The 24,187-nt window shown below is 41.3% G+C and overlaps 2 protein-coding genes across 2 annotated transcripts; one reads left to right on the top strand and one right to left on the bottom strand.

Moving 5' to 3' along the window:
* The first annotated feature begins 17,720 nt into the window (after positions 1-17,720).
* On the top strand, positions 17,721-19,622 carry msx3 (muscle segment homeobox 3). The gene is made up of 2 exons (XM_069717926.1): positions 17,721-18,184; positions 18,635-19,622. Exons 1-2 carry the CDS (start codon positions 17,824-17,826, stop codon positions 19,039-19,041), a joined length of 768 nt encoding a protein of 255 aa, XP_069574027.1. The 5' UTR covers positions 17,721-17,823; the 3' UTR covers positions 19,042-19,622.
* Positions 19,623-20,603: 981 nt separating this feature from the next.
* On the bottom strand, positions 20,604-24,000 carry znf511 (zinc finger protein 511). Its single transcript, XM_069717925.1, has 6 exons — positions 23,747-24,000; positions 23,601-23,674; positions 22,592-22,793; positions 22,283-22,407; positions 21,578-21,853; positions 20,604-21,270 (listed from the first exon to the last, which is right to left on the bottom strand). Exons 1-6 carry the CDS (start codon positions 23,930-23,932, stop codon positions 21,198-21,200), a joined length of 936 nt encoding a protein of 311 aa, XP_069574026.1. The 5' UTR covers positions 23,933-24,000; the 3' UTR covers positions 20,604-21,197.
* Positions 24,001-24,187: the final 187 nt, after the last annotated feature.

Here is a 24,187-nt window from a genome sequence, read left to right as displayed (position 1 = left end):
ATTTTGTTATATTATCATCTGGTCATGCTGTTGACACGGCCAGATGGCAGTGGCAGTCTGTGTGTGGATTTGTCCACCGCATAATCCACACAGAAATATCTCAGCTATTAGATGGACTGTCATGGCATTTTTTTTACAGATATTTATGTAACCCAGATGAGGAAGCCTAATAACGTTGGAGACATTTCTTCTAGTGCTACCTGGAGGTGTAAATTTGAGGTTTTGAGTAAAATGCTGGAGAACTACTGGATAGAAATCTGATTCTCTTTGTAGTGTAATAATGTTGGTCATCCCAAGACTTTTGATAAAGCACCAAATTTAGTTTTTCAAATACTTCAGTTTATGACATGAGCCTCGGGTGCACTTCGGTTTCACTGCCATGCTAATCGGCAAATGTGACTAACTAAATACTAACATGCGAAACTAAGATGGTAAACACTCTATAACTGTGAAACATTAGCATATAAACATATACTGTCAGCGTGTTAGCTTACTGGTGTAACATGTAGACTTTGCTCAAAGCAGCGCTCGTTTATGTCAACTCAGATCTCCCATGAAAAATGAGATTATAATCTGGGCGTCACATGATTAAATCAAGGTTGTAATAATGATAACCTTTTTGACTTCCTGTTTTTTGCAGGACCCGCAAACTAACTGTGAGTCCTGCTTAGAGGCCTCAGAGGGGGTAATAGTCTGTTATTGTTTTGGATTTATGTATTAATACGCTAACTGGTGGTTGATAATTTATTCAATGGAACTGATGGTGCCCAACAAATTACATGTTTTGCATATGTATCATGTTAGAGTACCATAAAGCAACAGTGCATATGTTGCCCATGCTTGGCTCACTTTCATGGGAACCTTCTCAGACGCAGACAGAGTCCTACTGTGTACAGCTTCAATCATTTAAAAACGACTAATTACCCTTCACATGCACAACCGCTGTAGGAGGACAGATTGGAGGCAGATGATCGGTCTGTGATCTTAGTGCCAGCACCACACTCAGAGTCAACTGTGTGTGTGTGTGTGTGTGTCTGCTCTAATTTATGTTCATGCCAAGATCCTATCACACTTTAAAAACTGTTTCAGAATAAAACAGCTTTGTGTTTGATGCACAGACTAATTTGTTTAAATTACAATTCTGTTATGAATCACTTTTTCTGATATGTGAACTGAGATCATGTTAAACATCTGTAAGTTGAAATACGCAGCCATAAACTAATTCAACTCATCTTGAATAACACACGCACCCCACAGGAGTGTGTTTTCATCTCAGCCCGGTGTATCTGGCAGCCCCTCCATCAAACTGCTGTTTGCCATTGCGGCCGTGAGAATTCTTCAATACACCTCCTTCAGTGTTCATAGGGGAGCCGTTACGTTAACATGTGAGTTAATAATGTCTCATGACAACAGGATTCAGTGTAGTGTACAACAGAACAGAATCAGTAGGACACACCACACACTTCCTGCTCTGTTCAGAGGATGGCTCCAGCACGTCTGCTGCCTATCTGCCCGTCTATCAGAGCCATATGTACAAACCTACAACTTTACAATTTACAGACCAACTGTAAATAAAACTTCAATATCAAGATGAAGATTTACCACTTTAACATGATCATACACTACAAACAATACTTATTTTCTTCTCAACTTTGGAGGTGAAGATATTTACGGAAGGTCATTATCAAGACCAGAAGCAAAATAAGCAGAAAAGAAGGCGGAATCTCTCCTCCGAGTCTCTGACCCACCCTCAGCTTTTTTTGCTTCAAACTGGCTGCGGGTGATGCAAAGATAATTTATATGAGGTGTGTTGAGATTGTGCCCTGATACCGAAGCAATCAGAAGCCTTATTTGTTCTGCCAAGTGCATGAGGTGCAAATTTATTTCCCCGTCACACTGCGTTCTTCTGCCTTTATCCTGCTATTGGCTAGTTGTGTGTGCTGGTGCACCGTATGAACGTGCATGCATCTCATGAATAACAAGCCCTTTAAAAAAAATGTAAGGGCAACAATGAAGACCACAATGAGTGGGAGTTGTCAGCAAGTAATGACTGCTGCCAATAAACTGAGACGCATACACACACACACAGAGGCACACAATGTTATTTCACAAAACGCACAAAGCGAGCCAAGAATAAATTGCCTGTCTGTAACTGTTTAAATGCAGCATCAAGTCTTGATTTATTGCCCGTAATTCTGGGATAGAGAACATGCTCCAAATGTTGCAGCTTGCAGCAATTTATGGGGGAAACCACCAAAATGAATATTTGACAAAATTCCCATTTTTACAATGAATGATCCTGGCTTCATTTTGCTTAATGTTCACATCACACACTTGTTGCATGAGTTTTATGAGCATGAATGCATGTGTGTGCAGTTTGCAGCACCACATACCTACACACGGGCACCATGTGTAGTCAGATGCAGTAGATTAATATGTCATTGCACTGCTAACAAATGAAAGTTCTTCAAATTATAGGTGAAGAGCAGGATACGGTGTCCTGGCTCTACCCTGAAACCAATAACAGCTTATTACTGCTTTGACTCTCAGGAATGCAGATGTCATGTTTCTACTTGACTTTAATTGGCATCTTTACCGAAACGTTTCAACTGACAAACAAATAGAGAACATAATATTTAACAGGTGACAATCAGCCAGAGACATCAGACTCCACACCAAACCTCAACACATAATGTATTGCTGTTTGAAATTAAACAAAAACAGAAAAAGCCACTCCTCTCCACACTAAAACAATCATCAGCACCAAAACCTCATCATCACCGTCATTACTATCAGTAAATCCCATAAAGGTCGTGCCGGAGTGCAGGGCTGTATTTGAGGATAACCACCCCTCTGTCTTTACACACAGTTTTCCGTCATATCCCCCGCACTCACAACATTTAGGAAAGCTGGGGTTTTCTAAATAACTAAAATTAACTCAATGATCTACAATTAACTTAATTGATGCTTCACCAACATCCATTAAGCACACATCAGACATCCAACGGTGGAGTTTACTTGCACGAATTACAGGGCTGGGGGGAAGGACCTCCGTGGAAGAGCTAAGGCCAACACGAAATGTCGATGGTCTGGTAGGGGGGCCGTCAGACTTACGAAGCGGCCGCAGAAAGAATTAGTGAGCCATCTGCTCAACAGTTGCATGCAAACACACTGGATTCAGACACTGCCTTTAACATTGCTTAATAAAATGTCTGCTTGCGGACAGGTGGGATTTTAAGGGGGTGGGGGGGTGTAGGTAAAATGAGGGGAGTGATGAGTCAGTCAGTCTGAGACCCGGAGCCACCTGACTATCTGGCTCCACAGGTAATGCTTGAGTTTTCCAGTAACAATAGTGCCGACGACAGCCGAGGCAGATGAGGGGAGATGGACCAGGAACCGCACAGGAGAAAGACAGAACAGCCTGTTATGTAACTGTTATGTGAATGACGGGAAGCTCTTTGTTTAAGAGAGGGGCATGGTTGGCCTTTTTCATCCAGGGCAGCTAATCTGAATAGCTGATCTGAATGAAAGATCCTAGCTGCATGAGCCATTACACTGCTTTGACAGTGTGTGTCACCCATGGAAATAATATATTATAGACACAATAATGAGAGGGGAAGCTCAGGTGGTCTCTCTCTCTCTCTCTGACACACACTCACACACAAACATGCCATATGACCTTCTCCTCCCTCAATCACACCCGTCATAAACTCAGTAAACATGTGGGAGCTGTTAATGTAAGTTTAATGGCTATTTACTGTGTTTTGTACACTTCTCATTAAAGAGATTTTCCACTCGAGGAGAACTAATGTTTTGGAAAACTCTGTTAGATGAAACAGATCATGCCAACACTTGGCACATGCGGCTCGTTCCTGTAATTGAGAGATCTGCCCTCTATTGGAGAAAACAGGGAACTGTAGAAACTGGACTACTGACATGGACTCACAGCAGTTGTCTTTATGTACTGCTTTCGGCCTTTCAAAAACTTTAAATCTGCAACGACAGTGGTAAACAAATTGTAAACACAAGACAAATAATGACCTTTTAAATATTTACTTTCTTTTATGTTCAACTTCTGAATTAAATATTTGTCTCTTTAACTACTAAATGATCTATTATGTTCAACCTCTAGGCCCAGAAATCACAACATTCAAACTTAAAGGGGAAAAATGTAAGATTTATGTCCCACCTTGGAATACCACTTCGTAGAAGGTGTTAGTGAGTCACTGCAGTTATGTAGTCCAGTACGGCTCTCGGTGTTTTTTGGTTTTTTTTTTTGCAGTTTGGTTGTATTTTGTGGATACTTGCCCTGCCTTTACTTAGTGGATGTTTTTTTTTGTTTTTTTAAATGATGACGAATTGTAAAGCTGGATTGTATGGGCCCAGAGGTGGATTGACTAAAAAAAAAAATGGTGATTAGTTAAGCCTATAGTTTACATTATAGCTTGCTTGTGTCAGTTTTTTTTTTTTTTTGTGCAAAATAGTAGTAAGAAAACAACCAAAAACATATATATCAACTCAATTTAGAATGTTTTTTTAGTGGGTGATGGCTTGTGTTGTCATTAGTTGCACTAAAAGATGTTTTGAAGCTAATTGAGCTTGACATGTTAGTATTAACAACTGTTTACTCACCAGTCATCAAACTTCATTCCTTTACTTGCCGAGAGCTGTTATCAGCAGGGGAAAGCAATGCCAATGTCAACTCTTGTTCTGATTCTTTTTTGTCAAGAATTTCAGCAATTGTTAAAGTTACGCCATTCATCATAACAAGAAGTTAGAATAGACTACATCTGAGGGCAGACTGAACGCCGCAGTGACTCACTATCGCCTCTTGAGGTGCCGGGTGGTATTACAAGACTGGACAGGCGGGGCTGGCAGGTTAACATGCTAAACTTCAGTAGATATCTCTCTTCTTCACATTCTGTTGCAAATTTTAGTTCATTTTTAAATGTTTTCAACTAAAAAATAATAACCTACATATAGTACCTTTTAATGGCAAGATAAAGCTAGACAGAGCGGAGGGCAAATGTGAAGTATGGTATAGCATCCATTTATCACTACACATGACAAGTTAAATAAATGTCAATAACGTCTGTCTTTAGTGAACAAAACTCATTCAACCTTCCAGAGAATAAAAAAAATAAAAAAATAAAAACCCTGAAGCATAGACTGACCACTGTTTGTCCTTTTCTGGCAAATCTATAAAGGGATGAGAAGAAACATAGTATTACATAATAGTCATGTGATTCATTAAAAATGTTGATTAACTTTTAGAAATAAAGAGGTCTGTGCAATATAACCTATCTAGTTTTAGGGGTTTTTTTGTGTGTGTTTTTTTTTTTTTTTTTTTTTTTAGCTTTTATTGACATTTTAGAGTAGTGATGACTCAGGCAAAAAAACAAAAAAAAAAGGCCTCGAGGGTTGAGGACATCAAACACAAAACACAATAACACACAGAGAGACCATTTTAGCCCCCCTTCTCTGTTTCCCCATTTCCCCCCTCCTGCTCCAGTCACTGAATGCCTCTTCACTGGAGTCCGCTGCAGCCCTAGCTGCCAGCTGGAGTACCCCTAACCTTTCACCTCTGACCCCCAGCCCCTCAGAATTCATCACAGGGCCGTCAGCTAAAAGATCTCAGAGGGGAGTGCATCCTGCCAACACTGTTATGACGACAGACAATGAATACAGGTGTTAACAGTATACAGTTGTTACAGATGTTCTGTACTCTGTCTTCACTCCTGCCCTTTACCTTGATATTCACAGCACACTGCATCCAGAAATGCTCTCAGTATCTGTCTGAGTTTGTGTGTCTGGGTTTGCGTGTCACAGTCCCATATGTCCTGATGCTCCCGGGTTATAGAGAGGATCCTGCTGTTCCTTGATGGAAAGCTGCCTGCTACAGAAAGATCCGGTTACAAGAGCGCTGCGCTTTCATCCTTATTAAAGAAACATGTGCCCGCTCTGAGCAGTTATGTCAGAGGGTGAAACTTTTTGTGCTCTTTGCTTTTACTTTTTTTTCTCAATACAGACCGGATTTTGCACAGATATGATCAGTTCATACATTCCTTTAAAACAAATAACAAACTCAGCCTATGAATATATGGAACGCTTACTGTATAAAGACTGTTATCAGTGAATCTGATTGATTTCCGTTGTGCGCATCTTCATATTTCAAAATACCAATGGTTTCTTTGTTACACAGTCAAAGGATAATTACAGATTCCTTGGTAACAACAATTATCTTTTTATAATTTAAAATGATTCCCTTATCCAAAATTAAATGGAGCTCTGAGTCCAGGGCTGTTTTCATGTGCACATGTTGTTTACCACCATAGAGTGAACAATTTGTCCTAAAATATGAGTATCTAGCACAACTTTTAATCCCTGTTCATAGTTGAAATCCAGAGTATTACCCTACAAAGAAAAGTCCCAGCGCCCCAACACTGTCCCAAACTTTGCCTAATGTACCAATCTTCAAGTTATGGCAGCAAGGAACTGACATGTAGCACAACACAATATATAAAGACACCTAAAATTATGAAGAAAAAAAAAAACCTTCTAGAAATTAGCATTTCACATCATTTTGAAAAAGGCATCTTGGATTTGAACATGTTTTCCATCTCTCTTTTGGTACGTTTTGATGGGTCCTAAGAGTAAATGTTAGGTGAATGTGGGCAGAAAAAACACATTTATTATATAAATACATAATTATACCCTGTTAGATAACTACAGCTAATAATATAACAAGAATTTAAATATGTCTCAATCAATCAGTCATCTTATAAAATGTCTCCTTTTATCAATCTTTCCAATATTTATCTGCCCTTTTATATAATTTTGACCATTTATTTGTGTGTTTTTCTGTTCTGCAGTGTGTCTCAATGACAAATTGTAATCAGATTTGAGGAATCTTGTTATGAGTAATGCATTGCTCATCAACTGTAGATATCATAACTACCTCCATTCATGACAGAGATAAAAAAAAAAAAAGTTGCTCAAGTGCCACGTTAACTATCCTCGGCACAGTCAGAGGATGTGAGTCAGACCTTCGAATTGACTCCACCATAGCAGACTTTCATTTGACAATGATGACTGTCCCTCAATGTCTTTCTCTGTTGTTTGTAGCCGCCACCATGCAGCCACTGTGCTCCCTGACCTCAGCCCTGCTCAGCCCCTGCTTTGTTCCCACGCTGTACCCTGTGGAAAGTCTGGCTCCAAACTTTGACAAAACATAATTACATACCTGCAGAAAGCAGACGGCAGCAGAGTAAAGAGAGACACAGCACGAAAGGGAGAGGGGTTACCATCAGTGATCACTTTCTGCCACTGTGCTGTAATTTAGGTTAAAGCACAGCAGTATATTTCTTCTGATTTCATGGCGAACGGTGCTTCACCAAACTAAACTAAATGAACTTTATTATTTCCTTAGTTCCTCTAAATCCCACCCGGTTAACATATAGTGGTACATGTGTCACTGATAAGAATATTGTCATTGGACATGTTTACATCATGCGGATAAAAACAACTGCAGAAACTGTGTAGTCAAACAGTTCAGGGATAGAAATGGGGGCGGAACAGGAAGCAACAGCAGATGCTTCTCTGTTGTTTATACTCTTTAATGTGATTTCTAAATATGAAGATAAGACTGTGGAAGTTAAACTAAGCTGTGAAAGATGAATAGGTACACTTTGAAAATAGTATAGGTTTGAGTTCCTTGTATTTCGCTGCTTAGAGAAAACCACACCTTTCTGTAGCTGCTGTACATTACTGTATGTTGTGGTTTTAAGTTCCCTATTGAGCTCAATTTGCTCATCGCTCTGGTAACTCTTTAATTAAGTGTTTAGGCGTTGATTTACAAGCTCTTACATAATTCAATGTGTCAGTGAAGTATAACACTCTTCTGCTTCAGTTTTAGTGGGAGACAGCTAGGTTTTGTTTGTTTGATGATAATCTCGCTCAGCAGAATGGACTGGCTGCACATATATCATTCTGTTATCAGGTAATAAACACACTGGCCTGTTTGTTTATTTATTTTATTTCACTTTATTAATCCCCGAGGGGAAATTTCTTCACTACAGCAGGGGGGGCTCTCAAGGGGGAGCTGCTGCAACAGGCTGCCACTAGCGGCGCCAGGTAACCTGACCTGAGGTGCATGTTTTTGGATGATGGGAGGAAGCCGGAGAACCCGGAGAGAACCCACGCAAGCACAGGGAGAACATGCAAACTCCGCACAGAAAGGCCCAGGACCGGATTCGAACCCGGAACCTTTTTGCTGTGAGGCGACAATGCTAACCACTGCACCACCGTGCCGCCCTATTTGTATTTTTTTAAAGCAATCACAATCGTTTTGCACAGCTCTAAGATCAGGATTAAGCTGCCATGCCTTTGAAAAATATTGTCAGGATGGAACTTTTAGTTGAACATTTGCGTGTGGGAAAGCTAGCTGCCATTAAAACATCTAAATCCCTGCGAAAGACTGAAAAGCACCACAGCCTTATTGCGTGATCCAAATCTTCTTCAAAACTTGCCATTTTCTTTTGTAGTTTCTTTTGCCAGCTAGGATGTTGTTGTTTTTTTCCTGCCGCAACAAGTATTTTGAAAACGGTAAGTCACAGATAGCAGAAGGAGAAGAGAATGTCGACTGAAATAGTCGGTTAACGGCAGATTTAGTCCTACGCTCTACATCTGGTGAGTCAGACTAAGTCTAAACTTAGTGTCACCACTTGTTTGAAAACATGAGGTCTGAGAGTAATATTTGATCTCGTTCCCCTTTATCATAACTATGATGATGTCGGTAAATTCAGAAAGTGAGAACTTAAACAAGACATAAGGCCGCATAGAGCAATGGTAATAGCTACAGATATGTTGGCTTACAGGTGCTCAACAGGAATGTTTTGGCAGTTTTTTTTTTTTTTTTGTTAAAAGTTGCATTTCATATCAGCAAAACTGTAAATTCTGTTCAATAATACATTGTACACCTTTTTATCACCACAGGACATCAAACCTCCTTAGTTTAGAAACTGCTCGGCGTAGAAGGCACTGTACTGAAGACTATGTAGGTGCTGTACAGTATGTATTTCAGCAACTATTGACATAAAGGAGTTATTGAATGTTGCACCAGGAAAGGTTAATCTCAAAAGTCACAGTGAATTAAACAAACACAATAATGATGCCCACTGTGTCCTTTCCAAATAAACCAACACAAGATGAATCTCACTGAAGAGGGTTAGTGTTACATTGTTGGTTTACATAGCCCTATGAACTTATCCCTGAGGAAAGAACCTTGCCAGAATGGGATTTTACTAATGTCACTAAATCACTCCCAGCTGGCCTGACTGGAGGAAATGCTTCTTTCTTCTCAAAACCTCAGAGTAAATAGTACATGAAGTGCGGTGCATTCATGAGTATGTCTGTCCTCAGAACTTATGCTGAACTGTCTGTCCTGGGTTTCCTAGCGTCTAACGTCGTCCATGGCCGCGTTCACAGTCAGTCTCTGTCAGTCTGCTCAGTCCTCTGTGCTGCCATGAGAGCCGCTATTCACCACTTAACCTTTCAAGAGTGGGCGACTAACTTCAGAGGGGAAAACGACTCCTGGCTGAAGAAGGTGTGAAGAACGCCAGATCAGTGAGCATTGATGCCATAATGTCGGCAACAACCGGCGTAAGGTCAGCCACACAGTGACTGTGGGCCTGACTGGGTATTTAAAGGCGTCTAATAGACATTTGAGCAGGCTTCGGGCTCATGCTTGAAAGCAGTTGAGCAAAGAGGCAAACAGCCCGGGGCCAGCAATAACAGAGTGGAACTGATTAGAGGAGGAGACAGAAGGAGGGAGACAGAAAGAAAAGAGAGGAAAAATGAGACAGGGACTGATAGCATCTTCTTACCCAAAATAATCATATTAGACAGCTAAAGGCTTCCTAATCTCTCAGATGGCGGCGTGTTTAAATCTCATGTGAAATGCAGACAATAACAAAAGAGTGTGCTGCAGATATATTTCTGTAATTTTGGGGTAGGAGTGGGTGTTATTGGCATGATTAAAATAACACTCACCATCATTACGTTTGATGGGACAGTTTTTCATAATCCCACAGTAGAAAATTTACTTCATGCTATAAAGTCACAGGAGATTATGTTTTACAAATCATACAAGTTTTAAATGAAATACACATATAAAAGTATTAAGATTGAACTTTTTCAAAAAATTAATTTCAAGCAACTTTAGATAAATTATTTGTTCATATTAACTTAGATGCAACATATGTAATCTGTCCTAAAGCATGTGGCTTCAGTCACATAATTTTGCTCCACATGTGTAAAGAATTATTTAGTTGGTCATCAATCATTTAGACTTTATGTCCACCTGAGATGTCTGCACTCATAGTTACTTTGTGATCATTTAAATAGCTTTAAGCAAATGTTAGGGGAATTTCTAAATGTTGTTTATTGCCTGTTTTGTAGCTGTAGACTCTGCTATAAATCACAACTCATTTGTTGGGGGCAAAACTGTTTAGTGCAGTATCTCAGCAGCAGAAACAGTTCTGTAGATTGGTACTGCCTGTGAAAACATCAGTTTCACTTTGGGCAAACATTTGATCATTCCAGGCAAAAATTAGACATCTGTGAACTCAAGAGAACAGCTTTGAAGATGCAGTGTTTGATTTTGTTCCTCCTATGGTTTTCCTAGAGGGAGGTATGGACAACTAATGTGTCAAATGAGCTAACAAATCATAAGAAACCATGTTATACTGATGGAAGAATTTACAATATTTTTGGCAAAACGTTTGTTGGCAGAGATTCAGAGATCCTGGTTGCCAGATTGTATTTGTTTTTTGTCCTACTCTGACGGCATGTGGACATGTTGCACAAAAGATATCCCGCTTTTCCTTTCCTTCATTGCTCCTCTCTATCCTCGCACTCTTAAACTCTCTCTCCTCCTCTCTCACCCCCTCGCTCAGCCCATCTCTCGACTGCCAACTCTTCATATGTCAGTGAAAGCTGTTGCTAATAAAAGTTAAAAAGCAAACTATGAATAGGAGGTAAGAGGGAGCAGAGGGAAGTGCATTCTTTCCTGTCTGCATGGGAAGAGCTTTGCCGGGGCAAAAGGGAGTCCCAGTGGTCTGGGACAGGACTGGAGGGGAAGGCGGGGTGTAGAGAGGGGAGGTGGGGATAGGGGTGTCACCTCCGTCACCCCAGGACATGGAAGAAAAAAAAAACTATTTTGTTTCATCAGGTTTCAAAAGAGCAGCAATTACATCGGAGACGCAGGATGACAGGACATCCCTGAACAGCAGCGGCAGAGCTAGAAAACATCGAAGGGGAAAGAACCACGCCTTCAGAAACTTTAAAAAGGGGGGACTCATCCTGTCCTCTCTTCTCTCATCACCTCTCCTCGATATGGCTATAAGCAACACTAAAGCAGCACCCCAATAGCTCATCTCCATCTTCTCTGTGTCCAGAGAAGGCGGCCATTGTGTGCCCGTTCCTCTTTCCCCAAGTCAGTTTCCTATTGAGGCTCTGAAAAGGCCTTTGAGGGGCCCTGTTTTGGCTGTGCAGCTCACCTGCAGAGGGGAAACTATGGGTCTATTCTAAAGCCCAGCAGCTGCCAGGGCAGAGAGGCTGGCACCCAGTGGGAGAGAGAATAGCGGCCGTGGAGCCTTTCAATACGAAGCCACTTAGTAACAGAAGGCATGTGCCAAGCCTGCAAAGCCAGAATGAAGAGTCACCCTTTTGGAGTTCACCAAATATCAGGGAAGAATTAGACCCATCTCCTTTTCTCCCTCGCCCTATCTTTGGCGAGCCTCGCTGTTTATAATCTACAGGTACCAGCACAGAGTGCAGCAGACCAACAGGTGGGACAGTACAGCAGGAAAAACTGATGAATGGACGAACTAAAATGCTGCCAAACAGCTCCTCATCCATGTTTAGAAGTAACCGCCGAACTCCTTGTTGTGTGACAGATCGAGCTACGATACCGCTGTGAAGATCTCAGCAGCTACAGGCCTGTGAAGAAGCCTTTTACCACACAAAGCCCCTTTTCTGTCAGCGGGCTAGCTCCCACACTGGCGCTAATTTACGATGCCCTCACAGCAATTTCCACAGTCAGAGAAGTTCAATTGTGTTTTCCAGCTCATTAAGCATCGGCACAACAAAGCTTTCATCTTCTTCATCCACTTCATCCCCCTCTTCTCTCCCTCCACACGTCTACCTCCCTTTATCCCGCTGTCCGCTAATCTGCTTCTTTTACTGAGCATCCATACTAAAAGATGAAGCAGTAAAGGTAACACTTTTCCCCTTCTCTACATTTAAATCTGTTTGCGTCTGGCTTTTGTGTTTTGGTTGGTTTAAAGCACAGCCCCAACTCCCCTGAAGATTCCCCTCATACAGGCGTAGGGAGAATTTAATGGTTGTTTATTCAGGGGCCTCCACTGTGCCCTCCCATCCCTTTCAGAGCTTCATGAGACGACGTGGAATCTATTGTAATCACAGAAGAATCAACTCGGCATATTTGTTCGGGCTGAGATCACAGACTCGCACTCAAATTCACAGGTTAGTGCCCCTAAATATTTTAAACTATATTCTTATGTCGAATCTGTATGTACAAGACAGCTGAAGTACAACGGTTTCCTAAAATTTGAGAGGAAGGTGTGACCAGAACATTATAGGCTGCTGAGAGGAAGTGAATGCAAAGGGCAATTCCCACCATCTCAAACTAACACTAAAATGCCCCTGAGCAAGGCATGAAACTCCCAATTTGTTCCAGTTTCGGCTCCTCTGTGGCCACATTATCCAAAGCCTCTGATAGATGATGATGCCATAATTTATTGACATCATCAACATGCTTTCAACATCTTTTGAAGTCAATCTGAGTCACAAGCTACAGTAATATAAGGGAGAAAATATAAAAAATGTCTCCTCTGAAAATACTGTTAAAGATTGATTAAAACAAATTGTTCTAAAGATTGAAAGATTTCCTGAACTCATTTGCATTTTCTCTGAACAGACATCGACAGCAGTATTTAAGCATTAATATGATCTAAAACACACAATTGTTCTGCTAAATGTCAAATAAAATCGTGTTTCTTGTGCACAGTTTTGCTCCAGTGGATAATTTGATGAGCCAGACTCTTACAGAGACTTACAAAGGAGGAACAATTAAGAGAAGGTGCTTTTAGCTCGCCTCTATTAAAGGAATAGTTTGACATTTTGGAAGATATGATTTGCTGTCTTGCTGACTCATATGTTTTGTTTCTGCGCAGTAAATATGAAGCTAAAGCCAGCAGATTTTAGTGGCACAACGACTTGGGGATTGGCTAGCTTCAAAATTCTCAACCAGCATCTCCAAAGCTCACTTAATCATTGTATGTTGCTTGTTTACTGCACAAAAACTGAAGTATAAAAACAATACGTTGTGGTAGGCAGATTTGGTTGGTTCTGGACAGAGACAGTTAGCTGTTTTCAGCTGTATCCAGTCTAAGAGATAAACTAAGTTACGTTAACCAGCTACAGGCTCAACTACATCTACCACAACTAAACCACAACTACCAAAATGTTGAACTCCTCTTTTGTTTTTGATGGACTAGAAGTCAACTCACGGTTTGATATACATCAATATAATATCAATGCAGTGTCTAATATAATCAATATTTTCATCAAAGTTGAACAGCAGAGAGCAAACTTATCAGACTGAGGTACAAAGTGTCACATTTCTAAAGCAATATATTTTTACACCTTCACTTATTAGTCCATTTAAAAAAAAAAAAAATTTAATCTCCAAGAGGAACACAGAAGTCTTCAAATTAAGACACAAGCCTGACTTTTTCTGCGTGGGCCAGTCGTCTCCAGGTGCTGTTGTGTGATTTGTCACAGTTTAAATGTCGCAACACGTTGCAGAGCAGCTGCCATCACTTGAGAGGTTTTGAAGAAAATTGTTGGAAATGTTTAACCCAGTGTGCAAATAGTCAATCAGCAACGGTGGTTTTACACAAATCAGTGCACCGTTTTCATCTTCCAGAGAGCTTACACACCAAACTGTGTTCCCTACCGTCCCCCACTGTGCTGCCGTCTGACCTTGCTCTGCTCGTCACTGAGAGGCCCAGTGGGAAACTGATGCTGGGGCAGACACATTTAAGAGATTTAATTCACTGTCGGGGACACAGGGAACTGACAGGCAAGAAACAGAATGAGAGTGAAGAAAATACTGTATTTTATTTTGTGGTAACAGCCTTCAGTCATCCACTTCACCACAAAATAGCTACAAATACTGCGAGGACATACCAGTCCTCTGTGTCCCACTGTGATTCACAGGAAGCCTTCTGTCATTATACACAGATCCTGCAGTTGAGCTTCTCTGTATTTTAAGACTCTGACACTGCATTGGAAGACGTGTACCTCCGAGTGTGTGTGTTTTTGTGGTGTGTGTGTGTGTGTGTGTGTCAGGTTTCTCTTGCTTCCGTGAGTTACCGCGATGTCCCCGTTGATCCTCTGCTGTCATCACCCTCATACGGCCGCCCACATCTCCTATCATGGCCAGACAATAAAGAGCCTGCAGTATCATAATTTGACATCCCCAGGCTCTGTTAGTGGGTCATTCTCTAACATCATCATCATCGTCATCATTATCATCACTGAGTGCAGGCTGCCATCCGAGTTCCCCCCCCTGCTGTCAGCGCCGTCACTGAGCTCACTCTAACCCCTGGCTCGCTCCAGGTCCACAGAGGGTGTCCGGTTCCCTTTGTCCCCCCTCCATTTCTACCAAACCGTAACAACGCAGCAACAATATCTCTGTGTTCACCTGTTAGCACCTGGCGCTTCAGGCAAGACTCACCACAGAGTCCCCGTCAGCCAAACACTCTGCTCATCTCTGTCAGACGCCATGTGGGACGCGCCTTCCTGTCACCAAACCCAATATCATACATACAAAAGTACACAGAGGCATAATAACCTGCTCGCTGCTCGCCTGTCAACACTTTCCCCTGACAGCCGCGTCATGCTAACATATAGAGGATAAATGAAAAGCACTTAACCAATCAGCAAGCCATCAGGTAATTACAAAGGTCTCAGGCCTCATCTGCCATGTGAGTCCCTAGCATGTCCTGCTCAAGAAAGTTGCTGAGAAATATTCCTCAAAAATAAAAACTTCACCTTCACGCACTTGTCAGACACAGCCACCTCCATTACCAGCTCTGAAAGTTGAGGTTCAGTTGAAACATACTTTAAATGACCTATTTAAAGTGAAGCTTACAGGCTGAAGCTCAGTTTCAATCATGCCAGCCAAAGAGGATGTGGAGGGCCTCAGGTCCTCCTAGAGATGTGTCTCCTTATCTGATCTGACAAACAGGACAGAGTCACCCCCTGTCCTGTTTGACTTTGTGACACCCTGAGAAATGTTCTCAGGTGATAACTGAGGCCGGACATTACGTGAGGTATGCGAGAAAAAGGACAAAATGTAGATATGTTAAAATTGTTGTATTGTTTTTTTTTAATAGTTCAGGTCGTCAGGTTGGGTTTGAACTTGAGTGTAAACAGAGAGAGCAGCAGCTCACATGCCACAATGTGCTGAGCGTGGTAAAGATCAGACAAATAACGGAGACTGACATGTTGCAATTCTCTTCAACCTCAGATCAGATAAGGAGACACATCTCTAGGAAGACCTGAGGGCCTCCACATCCTCTTTGGCTGGCATGATTGGGCCTGATTGAAACTGAGCTTCAGCCTGTAAGCTTCACTTTATTATTTCAGCGATGGATGTAACACCCAGATCAATCACTCCACTTTACAATGTGATCGCTGTAAGTGGTGCTTAACAAGTGACCGCCGTTTATTTCCCAGAAGCTGTGAGAGTTATTGTAAATGTCAGCATGTAAAAGGAAAGTTAGTGATCTGACATGCTTTGACATTTTGACATACCAATGTTGGCAGGTCCACCCAAGACACAGAATAATGTTCTGTTGTGCTTCACCGGGGAGGCCTCCCGTCTCCTTTAAAGACGATACACTTTCACCACCACAAGTTCCCCGCTGTGTGTTTCAGAAATGTTTATCCCAAACGAGTCCGGCCCCCGACCCAAAGTTTGCTTAGGAGCCATGTAAGCCCTGCCAACTCTGATGAAAGAGGAGGATTTAAAAAAAATGAAATATATTAGGCCTGGTTCAACACGTTCAGTTCGGAAGAAAAAAAATCTATTTTACCACAATTAACTCTGACAACAATTCTCCACTGGGGGAAGCCAGCGAAATTCATAGGTTTGTGTAAATTTGTCTGTGTGTACTGTGGGGCTTTTCATGTAGCGCCACCAACAGGTCAAAGTTCGCTTGCATCCACTGAATTATCTCAACATCTGGCGGTTGGACTGACCTGAAAATAAAGACATGAGACATTAGCTGTTTCAGACATACTTTGTAATACAAGAAAACTGTAGTGCAGGTACCGATTTAAATTTCTCAAACCAAAATCCTGACAGTTGCCTTTACTGGCATGAAACAATGGAGGAGAAACAAAACATTACAGACCGCCTTACATCCCCTTTCAAACAGACGAAGAGTGAGAGTGGTAATATTCACAGTAAGTAGAGGAGAATGTAATGTTGCACTAAATTACAGTCATTGAGAGCTTGTATGGTTTGCCAGCGATCTATCACTGTCACACAGAGAGGGAGAGGGGGGAGAGAGAGCAGACAGGCGCCAGGCGCAGCAGGATCAAAGCAGGAACATACCTCAGGGAGAGAAACAGTTAACTCCATTTAACCAATTGTCCTATAGACAGACAGGCAGTCAGTGTGCTGCTGCAGGCCCAACAGCAGTTCCCATAACAGAGAGAAAAAAAACCTCTCACATATTGGGTTTCACTGAAAATGATTTGACTTGATTTGAAGAGCTGCAGAACAAGGCCAATTTGGATGGGCCTCTTCAATGGGCCCTTCACTGTCTCTTGAAAGGATTACAGACAATGAACACAAGAGACTGAAATATGGCCATAGACAATTTGATTAGAGGCCACAAGATAGAAATTTACAGTGATAATAACTCTTAGGAAGATAAAGAGCGCTGTAAATCCAAGCCTAGATAGACTTGCTACTTTTAATTAAATACGGTGACAACATATTCTGAAGCACAACTTTCCAGACGAGGCCCTGTAACAAGTGATGCCACTGTATAGTTTTTACAACAACACCAAAAAAATTGTATACTATTTATTTAAATATTTGACTCTATAGTCCACCAGTCTAGTTTTTTTTTTAGTTTTTTTTTAGAGCAGCTGTCTGTTACTTCTGAAAACGAGGTTGATGAGAGCAGTGACAGTGATGCAAAACCGTAAAGTTGGGGACATAACACCAAAACACGAGTTGAAAGACACTAAAATGCTTTGCAGAGCTGAGGTGGACTATTGGGTGATCATTATCTGAGTATCAACAACACCTTTCACATTAGTCAGTTGATCCACTGCTAATATTATTTAGAGTATTTCAGGAGTTTTTAGAAGGTATTGGAAAGGTAGGTCCACATTTGACCTACCTTACATGACATGACTCCGCGCTCTGCAACGGATGAAAGGTTTACATCTGTCAAGAACCACGGCGCAATAAATGGACCACAACATTGTCATTACAAGCTTGGCCTATCAGGAACCACTTTAACCGTGTCACGTGGAAACATCTAAAAACCGATAGGCAGGCGGCAAGATGAGAGAGGAACTTGCAGCACTTCACTGAAGGAAAGGCAAGTCAGTGCGCAGCATCGGAGGGACCTCGGCAATAACACGGATCTCCTCAAGTGAAAGCAAGAAAACACAAACAGTGACGGAGAGAGCTGCAGGAAAGAAGGTTGTATGGCACCTCAATCGTGCGTGATGAATCCTGCGCAGGGATCACCGCCCTCGGTTGCTCCCGGGGATTCCACGCCAGAGGATAGCCCCGCTGGTGGCGTGAGAACAGACGAGCTGCAGCTGTCACCTGTTCGAAGATGTAAAACCAAAAGTTTAGATCTGCCTTTCAGTGTCGAGTCACTCATATCATACAAGACGCCGTGCAGACGCCTCCACTCCCCCGAGCCTGGCTCAGGCTGTGTCCGAGCGGAGGAGACCGAGTGTGCGTCACCGGGGGGACTTCATCGGTCCAAACCGGAGGAGGTGGAACTTAGCGACAAGGAGACAAGCACCTGGTTGCAGGCTCCTTACGCATCCCCTACAAGTGAGTGTCGGTTGTTCTCTTTCTTTCTTAATTCTGACAGACACGTTATTTCCCAACCTTACCGAAACTGTTTTGAGGATCTCCAAAGATTCTTGCGCAAAATAGTGACTTCAGTCATTGTGTATTATATTTTCTATCTTTTCATAAGAGCAGCTTGCGCTGATGAGGAAATTCGATGTAGAAAAAAAGCCAATGTCCTTAATTTTCATCCATTAAAAAAAAAAAGATGAAGGGGAGGGACTTTAAAAACTTGCTTTAAACAACTTCAATAACTGCTCCGATGTGGCCTGCAGCAGCACACTGACAAATGCCTAAATTTGGTGTTTGATATTTCCCTGATTTGAATTTACCATGCGTAATGCAAAAATCGAACTAGAAAAGTCATATACAGTTGTGTCACATCGATCACAAATGTTCCACAGTGATGTGACTTTCTACATCTACTTCCAGGACTTCCCAGCCCGACCGGTTGCAACCTACGGAAACACAAGAACAACAGGAAACCCAGAACTCCATTTACAACCTCTCAGCTGCTTTCACTGGAGAGGAAGTTCCGTCAGAAACAGTACCTCTCCATCGCGGAGAGAGCAGAGTTTTCCAGCTCCCTCAGCCTCACAGAGACCCAGGTCAAGATCTGGTTTCAGAACCGCAGGGCTAAAGCCAAGAGACTGCAGGAGGCCGAGTTGGAGAAGCTAAAGCTGGCCGCGAAGCCTCTGCTCCCGGCCTTCGCCTTTCCCTTCCCGCTGAGCGCACCCGTGGGCGCACCCGCACTGTACGGGTCCCTTAGCGGACCGCGGCCTGCCTTACCTGTGCCAGGACTATTCACTGGACCGTATGGGATGTACTACTTGTCTTAACTCTCACTAACTTTAAGCTGCTTCGTTGGGACAGCTGCGTTTAAAAAAAATGCCTTCAAACAGAAAATATTGCAAAAATGTCTATTTTATGAATCAATCTGTGAAAATTCATATTAAATCAAATCTCAATTATTTTCGTTAAAGTGAAATATATATTTTGTTGATCTGGCTGAATTTTAAAATAGTCGTTTCATTCAAGAAACAGAAGTCAGAAAAATAATTTGACTGAATTTAGATTTTTCCAAAAATGTCTTTGATTTTCAGTGAACAATTATTTAAAAAGGACCTCACAATAAATTATTTGTTAAGATGGTCCTTTTTTTCAGCGTATCCAGTGAAATCCTTTTTTTTCCTTCTATGGTATAATTTTTTAATTCCATTTGTACTGAGCTTTTCTGTCCAGGCTGAATTATTCCGTGAGTGACATGATTATTTAAAGGCCTGTAGCTCTGGACTGAAAGCAATAACTCCTGAAGAGATGTGATTTTTGTGTATTTCCATTTCAGGAAATGTTCTCAATTTTAAAGGACCGTTTTAATTTTGGGGATATAATAAAACCGGAATCAGTAGGCCTATTTAAAGGATGACTTTGGAGACTTTCTGTATTTTTCTTAAAGTGAAAAAAATCCCATGGAAATGAGCTTAATATAAGATTTGTTTGATTTAGTTTATTCCTTTGTGCCATTGAGATCCATTGTTGTCCAAAAACTATTAAAAACACCTCACTGAGCAACACAGTTGCACTGGGTGCCATGTTTCTCCACAAGAAATAAGGGCAATACAGATTATTTGGAAACAGCTCAACATGTAACAGAGATCACTTTTGTATTTTCAGAAGTGTTGGCTGTTAATATTCTGTGGAGCTGCTGGAATCAGTTCATTGCTGGATTTAGCCTTTTAACGGGCCTTAAAAAAATAAAGAATATTAGTTATGTTTTAATCGTCTAAAACTCTGAAAATACACTGTTTTGTACAATCTGAGGGATTTAACCATTCAGTAAGAGCTCAGTCAGACAGTTTAAGAAGCTGAAGAGAATAAAAGTTACCACATGCGATTGGTAAAGAGTCCCCCACAATTATGTTTAAGCCTCAAAGTATTTCAACAAAAACATACACAAAAGTATATCCATATTTACAATATTTGGGTCATTTGTAATAGCTCACAATCAACAACTCATCCAGCTGCCGTCACCCAGGTATCATGGATCAGACTATGATGTGCTCATTAGTTGTGTTTGTAATGAAATCTGTCTGTACATTGTGTTTCATCTTCAAAAACATGTTTACCTGTAGCTCTTCAGTGGTGCACAGCGACTTAACTATGCAGCATCAGGTCTTTCCAGGTGAATTTCCTACAACAATAACAACCAAACCACACAATTCCTGTTTGCAACTTCCTAATGAATTTTCTCATTTCAACACAATTGAACTATGAATCTTCTTTATATTGTCATTAGCTCAAAGGGAGAATGTTTTTGCACAGTTGTTAAAGGAGCTCTCAAGAACATTTAGTTTCATTACTAAATGTAAATAAAATTCCTTGTTTATTTTTGCAAACACTCAATGTGCTAAAAACGGCTGATAAACTCACATCAGCCATTATTGTACAGTGTATTTTTTATTTTATGGGTGAACATTTGTTTTGTACAATTATTAAAGTCTATAATGTAAATTTTCCTCTCTCATTTTTCTTCTCCAAAACAATCTTCCAGCGGACTCAAAAAAAACATTTGCATCAAAACCTCAAATTGCACTGTGTCCTTCTTTTAAAAGGAAAATACGTGCATTTATATTTTTTTCGTCAAACTGTCCATCAGAATGAAGCAGGTCAGCAACATCCAATATAATATGGTGTACTTTGTAACCTTCCATTTGGAAACCAACATGGGAATAAAGCCTATTTTAATTTATCAGTGCAGTTGATCCTGTCTGCTGACAGGCTGGATGTCATCACAAAGGAGAAAAGCGAGATGAGAGCCACAACAACAAAAGGTATTCTTTACCAGCTAAGTTAGAACTACACACATTCTGTTTTTTTCTTGCAAAAACATTTTATTTGATGTAAGGACACATATGACAGTAAATTCATTCTGTTAAAAGGGTACAAAGTAATAAAATCTTAAAGGACAGCAAACGGAAGGCTTGACGCTGACGTTTCATTTCCTCCTGCCCCGTCGTCCTCTGAAGCCGCGGACAGAGCCGTGACCGAAGCACACGGCTGCAGGCACCCTGAGAGAGAAGAGCACGGCTGGTGAATTTAGTATCCCAGACTGTTCATTGTTTGAATCATAAAAACAGTAAGAAAGAGTGTGAAAATTTCAACTCGCATGCACTCGAATTATATATCCTTCCACATAAATAATAGAATGATAGTTTGCTTAACACAGACTTAAAAACATAATTGCCCAAGTTTTACTTTAAGAAGACCAAACATCTATCTTACAGCAAAAAATGTATTCTAATTTCCCAGAACCCAAAAACATCTTAAAAATGCCCGTCTCAGTCTGCTTCCCAACAGATTTGTTTAAAGACTAACCTGTAGGAGTATTGTGGTTTTTGTGGTGCGGGCTTTGTATACTCTTCGCCCTGAGCTGCTGCAGAAGGATCCTCGGTAGAGGCGGACTTTTCCATACCAGCGGCTTCTTCCTCGGACCGAAGCGTCTCCATGGATTCCCCTTGCTCGGGTTGATCGGACAGCACATTACACAAAACCTCACACACACCCTCAGACTCACACACATCATCCACTACCTCCATGGCTGAGTCCTGCTGCTGCTGCTGCTGCTGCTGCTGTTTCTTTGTATCTCGGGTTCTATCAACAGAGATACGATTTGTAAAATACATATATAAAAACATAAGAATATTTGACGCGAATATGATGACTTAAAACTCATTTTACTGTTTAATGGGTCAAGATGTGCTTCAAAAATATGCATTTAAAACAAGCTGTTGGAAAAAAACATCATCCCGAGTTACACACTAATTTCAATAAAGCAGCAAAGCGCTTTTTAGTTTAGAACTTGACCGTTCTAAATGTTACAAAAGAAAATCTGAAATAAGTGAAAACAACATTTCTTCCACACTTCAAGAATGTGTCCAAAAAAAAAAAAAAATCATTTCAAAGGCACAAGTCATTTTTATCCAACACAAGCTCACCTCAACTGAAATCATGCATAGAGTCATGTTTCTACTAAAACCTTGCTGCCACCTAGTGGACAAAATGTAGATGGCGCAGTCTCACCGTCTGTCCTTTTTAGGTTTGTCAAATCTGAAGTCTGGAGGATATTTGTGAATTCTTATGAGGTGGTCCTTCCTGTGTTTACTCATCCTGAACTTCTGTCCACAGCCCTCCACCAAACACTGGTACTGAAAATGTGAAAGAAGCGTCAGCAGAATTTTCTCCTTAAAAGCTTTGGTGTTTATCTTAAACAATGCATGAAGGATTTTCTTTTAGATGCAGTTTTTTTTGTTTGTTTTTGGCTCAGAGTTTAAGAGGATGTGCACCAAACGGCAGCGATGACAGGAGTGTGTATTTTACCCAAGGACTCACCATGTCTTGCCTCTGGGCGAGGATGGTGAAGAGGGAGTCGTGCCACTCCTGAATGTGAATGTCTAGCAGCCGGGCACTCGGCAGGGAGCGACGGCAGGAGCAGCACACGTGTCTGTGGAGGGAGTTGTAGTGGTGCTCGTACTCCTCCAGCGTACTGAAGACTGAACTGCAGCCAGAGATGTGACAGGCAAACTCCGACACACTGAGAGGGGACAAGAGCAAGAGGAGGAAGGTTGACTGACCGGCTGACCCAACGCTGACGTCACACCGGGCGGAAATTTGAGAAAAGGAAAATCAACCACTTGTGGGAAAAAAAAAAAAAAAAAAGATAATTTCTGGCGGAAACTTGTGGTTTGATGGTTTGATGGTTTGTTTCTCCCCCGATTCCCTGAGAGGAGCGGTCAATTAGGACGCCACAGCTGTTATTGTAGCACATTTATGGAAGAATTTAGTGCAGAAAACAAAGATATCAATTTGTTAACAAACAGTAGCCACAAAAATATCTAAATACTGATAAAATGATCAAATTTAATTTCTGTTCTATTCAGTTCGAGAAAACTTCCAGCAGTTCATGTTTTTTTTTCTTTCTTTTACAACGAATCAGTAAAGCTGATTGATAGAAAATGTATCACCAAATATTTTGATCATCAATTTATGGTTTTGAGTCATTTTTTCTTAAATGAAAATATAACTGCTTCAAGATGTGAACATTGTATGTTTCTTCTCGTGGTACCAAACTAAATATGTTTGGATTGTGGATTATTCGGGAAACACTGATTTATATTCTTCACCGATTCCCACAAAACTGAAGATTTCGGGGAAACCTGATTTATCGAAAAGCTGAATTCAGCTTTTGTTCATTATCTGACAGTTTAAAGGCTAATTGAGAAAATAATAAGACAGATTGATTTGATAATGAAACTAATTGTTAGTTGCAGCCCTAATAATTAGCTTGTAAAATTATGCACGACACAAACTACTTCTAGCAGAGACACGAGTTCATTCATACCTGAGTGCTGGCTTGTCCTCTGCGTCGCAGATGTCCAGGTCTTGCAGGTACATGTGTCTGTGGACGTCTCCGTCCTGTGAACAGCAGTCAGCATGTTACAGCGGGAAGTCTTTTCAGTGACGGGTCGGCTCGTTTGTTGCTGTTACCTCAAAGATCTCGTGGTCTTTGTGAAGACGGACGAGCTGCGGCGTGAAGCTGAACGGGTGTCCCTCCTCGTCCTCACTCTGTCCCTCAACGTCCCGTCTCCGCTCCTCCTGCTGCTGCTGCTCTCTTCTTACTGAAACCTTTCCCGCCGTCAGCGGCTCGACCGGCGGCTGCAGCATTGCTCTCATGCTCTCTTTCTGCTCTTTACCGCAAAGTTAAAAGTCTGACTGCGTCCGAAGGAATTGTCTGTTTTGGTTTAAATTGGCGCGGGTTGATGACGTCAGGCAGGGTTCTCGTTATGGCTTTTGTCAAAATAAAATAAATAAATAATAAAAAAAAAAAAGGTGCGATACCGCCACCAACTGGCCAAACTCAGCATTGGCGTTGAATCCACTACGAGCGGCGCCCGAAGTTAAATTGATTTTTGTTATGATTTTAAAAGC

This window comes from Brachyistius frenatus, unplaced genomic scaffold (genome assembly GCF_029030835.1).
Source record: "Brachyistius frenatus isolate BFR_SWC_R1_liver_20210118 unplaced genomic scaffold, ASM2903083v1 Contig_183, whole genome shotgun sequence".
Lineage (NCBI taxonomy): Eukaryota > Metazoa > Chordata > Actinopteri > Embiotocidae > Brachyistius > Brachyistius frenatus.
The sequence above is the reverse complement of the archived record's forward strand: the minus strand, read 5'-3'. Positions and strand labels throughout refer to the sequence as shown.